Source organism: Primulina huaijiensis, unplaced genomic scaffold (assembly GCF_012295235.1).
Source record: "Primulina huaijiensis isolate GDHJ02 unplaced genomic scaffold, ASM1229523v2 scaffold33537, whole genome shotgun sequence".
In the NCBI taxonomy this organism is placed as follows: Eukaryota; Viridiplantae; Streptophyta; class Magnoliopsida; order Lamiales; family Gesneriaceae; genus Primulina; species Primulina huaijiensis.
This window is the reverse complement of record NW_027357829.1, coordinates 304-4399: the sequence shown is the minus strand read 5'-3', so window position 1 is coordinate 4399 and position 4096 is coordinate 304. Positions and strand designations below refer to the sequence as shown.

The 4096-nt window shown below is 36.3% G+C and overlaps 1 protein-coding gene across 2 annotated transcripts; it reads left to right on the top strand.

The window, feature by feature from the left end:
- The first annotated feature begins 6 nt into the window (after positions 1-6).
- On the top strand, positions 7-3797 carry LOC140968223 (protein MANNAN SYNTHESIS-RELATED 1-like). Of its 2 annotated transcripts, none has more exons than XM_073429121.1 (6): positions 7-42; positions 640-763; positions 856-926; positions 1454-1539; positions 2054-2636; positions 3275-3797. In XM_073429121.1, exons 1-6 carry the CDS (start codon positions 10-12, stop codon positions 3551-3553), a joined length of 1176 nt encoding a protein of 391 aa, XP_073285222.1. In that variant the 5' UTR covers positions 7-9; the 3' UTR covers positions 3554-3797. The 2 variants fall into 2 exon arrangements, with proteins under 2 accessions (XP_073285222.1, XP_073285221.1); XM_073429120.1 differs by having other exon boundaries at positions 853-926.
- The last annotated feature ends 299 nt before the right edge of the window (positions 3798-4096 follow it).

The following is a 4096-nucleotide window of genomic DNA, read 5'->3' as shown; positions in this document are numbered from 1 at the left end:
CTTGCCAACATGATTAAGCGCGATCATTTCGATTCTGTTCATGTAAGTTCTTCATATCCAAACCTTCTTTTTTGTTCAATATACGTCTTCTTATGTTCTTCCTAAGTAAATTGGTAGAGTTCTTCTTTCTTTCATCTAATTTTTGATGCTTAGAGTGTAGGAATGGGAGATTTTGCATTGGCTGTCTTCCCTTGCGCGCAAGCTTCGGCCTTTACGCTGGATTTTGTGTCTTTTAGTTTATCAATCTGATGCCTACTTGGATCCAAATTGATTGTCCTTATGTGCTTTTTGTTATGGTACTGTAAGATCTAATATTGGAAGCTTGCAGCCGCATTAAATTCTCGATTTTTTTTTTCTCATTTTGATTTCGTCGAAGCTGTGCTTCTGCCTTGTGGTTGAACTGACATTTGACGCTCACACAAGCTGGTCATCGGTCCCTCCTGTCTGAATATGCCAAATGTGAATGGCTGGGGTTTTGGGATCTGTAACATCTTATCCAACTACAGTTTTACACTGCTTTATCTTTTTACCAATCTGCTTCAGCCGTTCTTGTTCTGGATCTTATTAAAAGTTAATGAATTGGGAAATTGGGTTTTGTTGTCGGCTCAAACACTTTTTTTCTTGTTTCTGTTTATGAAGCCAACCGTTCATGAGACAAACAAGGCTTCTGATAACAGCCTTGCTAGTGTCACAAAAGGGGATGATGGACCTTGGAAGGAGGACGGGGTCACCTTGAAGCCTTGTTGGGAGAAGCCAGTTTTGCGTTAGTAGAAGATAATTTAAGCTCTGTTTTTGTATGTCTTAATTTTGGATTATCAGATAATGTGTTTGTGTTATGTGATGTATTGGTCGCAGAGGAGACAGATGAGATGCATGGATATGCCACCTTCTCATTGACTAATGGCCCTGAATACCATGTCTCTCAGGTATAATGAATTATCACCTAGACTTCAATTTGGTGAAAGAAGTCAAATAAGATGCATGCATGAGTAATTGGTTGTCTTGATTAATTTCATTTATCAAAGTTTGAAGAGTTTTCGCATTGTACTTGTTTCTTCTGGTCCATTTCTTTCAAAAGCCGACTATGATGATGTCAAGATATATTTTCTAGTCCCTTACCTTCAGAATTCCCTAGAAGCAACAGTCCCCGCAGTGTTCGTGGCAATGATGGTGTGAACCTTCTCAGGCTACTTCAGAAAAGTTTATCTGTGCATTTCCCTAGCCAAAACTTACATGAATTGCTAAATTTGTTACTTGTGCTTCTGATAAACCAGAAGTTGACTTCAGTGTGAGTCGTTCTTATTAATTTTCTGAATAATTGTCTTGTTAATTTTCTGATTAGTTGCTTCATGAGTCGTCTTATTAATTTTCTGAATAATTGTCTTGTTAATTTTCTGATTAGTTGCTTCATTATTTTTAATCTGACATCTGTCATTTCATTGTAATTCATTAGATTGCTGATGCGGTGGTTGTGGCCAGGTATCTAGGGGCTACCCTTGTAATCCCAGATATTAGAGGCAGCAAACCTGGTGATAAGAGGTTAAAGCCAATTTCTTTAATTAGAACTTTTGTCTGCTTGTATGTTTGTTTGCATGTGTACTTTCTTTTGGTGTTATCTGAGATTGGCTTCTCGCTCTAATTTATGGATTTCGCATGAGTAAAGTTAACTGCTAAAATAAACCGCTGCATATTTATCTCAGAGCAGGAAAAAGAAAGATGCAATATGTGCATTTGGGTTTCATCATGTACCAGTGGTTATCTCTCTCCCACTTTTTGCTTCACTTGGTGTGTATTTGACGCCTTTCAGCCATCAGCAGTTTGTGATATAATCATGCAAAAATTATGGATGACCGCTATTTTGTCCCATTTTGCTAGAAATGTGTATAATTATCACCGCTGTATAGAGAATCTTCTTTATTGAGTAAACCTATGTGAAATAGTCTTTTAATTCTCATCAGCATGGTTATTTCTTTGTAAATATTAGCTTAAATGAATGACATTGTTCAGCTTCTTTGGTGCCCATCTAGACAAATTAATTTTTCGTGACTTTCAGGAGCTTTGAGGATGTCTATGATGTTGAAAAGTTCATAGCAAGCCTCGAGGGCGTGGTCAAAGTTGTTAAATCTCAGCCTTCTGATGTATCAGCTCGTAATCTAGCAGTAGTGAAGGTTCCTAATCGGGTTACTGAAGAGCACATTGCAGAAAATGTAGAACCAGTTTTCAGAACAAAGGGAAACGTAAGGATATCCACTTACTTCCCATCAGTAAACATGAAAAAGACAAAGGAAAAGACCAGTACAGACTCTATTGCATGTCTGGCAATGTTTGGAACCCTGGAGCCACAATCCGGGATTCGCGAAGTGGTTGACTCAATGATTGACCGCCTAAAATCCGCAAGTCGGAAGTCAAATGGTCAGTTTGTGGCAGTTGACTTAAGAGTTGATATATTGGAGAAGAAGGGCTGTCACAAAGACAATGGTTCTCCAGGGTCCAAAAGCTGTTATGGTCCACAAGAGATAGCTCTCTTTTTGAGAAAGATTGGCTTCAACAAGGATACCACAGTGTATGTGACTCAAACAAGATGGGACAGCAGGCTTGATGCTCTGAAGGACTTCTTCCCAAAAACTTATACGAAGGTAGAATTTTCATTGTCCTATGTTTTCCTTGAAATAATGATGTTCGAAACCTCTCACGCTGTTCATCTTTTCTGAGAATAATTTTAGCTTTTTTCTTGCTTGATAATCTCATTGAATGTTTCTTATCTCTTACGTCACTTTTTTTTCCATCAGAGGCTGATACTAGGGGTATAAATGAGTTAGGTTCAGCTGAGTTTTTGAATTTTTTTGGCTCATTCATTATGAATTTGAGCTCGAGAGCTACCTCATTTACCCAAATTTGTTGATCTGATGAAAATGGAGTTCCATTTAGGATATCACGCCTTATGTTATGAAGAAAAAATTTGGACCAATTTTTCAATAATAAAGATAAGTCTTTTTATATATTAAATGATTGTCATATATCTTTGGTTTGTATAATATTTTACAATACATATTTATATAATATATATACATATGGATATATAAATAAATAATAATTATAATAAATGCTTTCTTGTCGGTTTATGACTTCTTGATAACAATGTAAAAGCTCAAATTTGGAAATAATTGAGCTCGAGTAGAATAGATCACGAGTCAGTTCGACTTATCTTATACCCTTTGTAGATGATAAAAGTCTAACCTCACTAACATTTTTCGCTGCTTCATAACTGTTCCAGGAGGCAATAATGCCTATGGATAAAAAGGACGAATTTCTAGACTCTGAAACTTCTGAATTTGAGAAGGTTATTGACTTCTATATTTCTTCCGAGAGTGATGTCTTTGTTCCGGCCATCTCAGGCCTATTTTACGCCAATGTTGCTGGAAGGAGAATCGCTTTTGGCAGAAATCAGATACTTGTACCCACAGATATTCCTGATTCTTCAGCTTCTTCTGAAGACTTCATATCACATTATGTTTCGAAGAAGAACCACTTTGCCTATTCATGTTTTTGCTAGCTCATTTGGTACGAAGGGAACACAATACTCACGCGAGTTTGGGGTGTTGGAATCTATAATCAAGGAACTAAAAACATTGGCTTGGTATTGTATTATATTGTGTTTGATTTGAAGAAGAGATGTATCTCATTGTTTCTGCCTACAAGGTTTTTGGTAGGAATGTAATAGTTACAGGTCTCTGTTTGCGTTGTAAGACGTTGTACTTTATGTTTCTTGTAACTAATGCCACATCCATGTTTTAATATGGACTCTGGAACTATTTTCATTCACTCTCATTGCCATGCATTTTCTGATTATTGTTCGAGCACAAATACGATTGTTGGACCACTTCCCATGTATTCTTACTTTTCCATGAAGTGATTTCTGATATAATCAGAACCATAGATCATAAACAAATCATGACCTTGAGTGACTTTTTTCATCCAATATCCAATCAATGTGTATGCGTGTGTATATCTATTATCTATTATATATATAAATGTGACTTTATATGTGAATTTCCATTTGTCTCCTTATTAATTGTTTATTTTACATTAATTGCTT

Excerpts from the sequence above, each read along its gene's own strand:
- LOC140968223 (XM_073429120.1), top strand. The coding sequence starts at position 10 with ATGATTAAGCGCGATCATTTCGATTCTGTTCAT. Across the intron at positions 43-639 it reads ATCATTTCGATTCTGTTCAT|CCAACCGTTCATGAGACAAA; the intron begins GTAAGTTCTTCA and ends CTGTTTATGAAG. Across the intron at positions 2,637-3,274 it reads TCCCAAAAACTTATACGAAG|GAGGCAATAATGCCTATGGA; the intron begins GTAGAATTTTCA and ends TAACTGTTCCAG.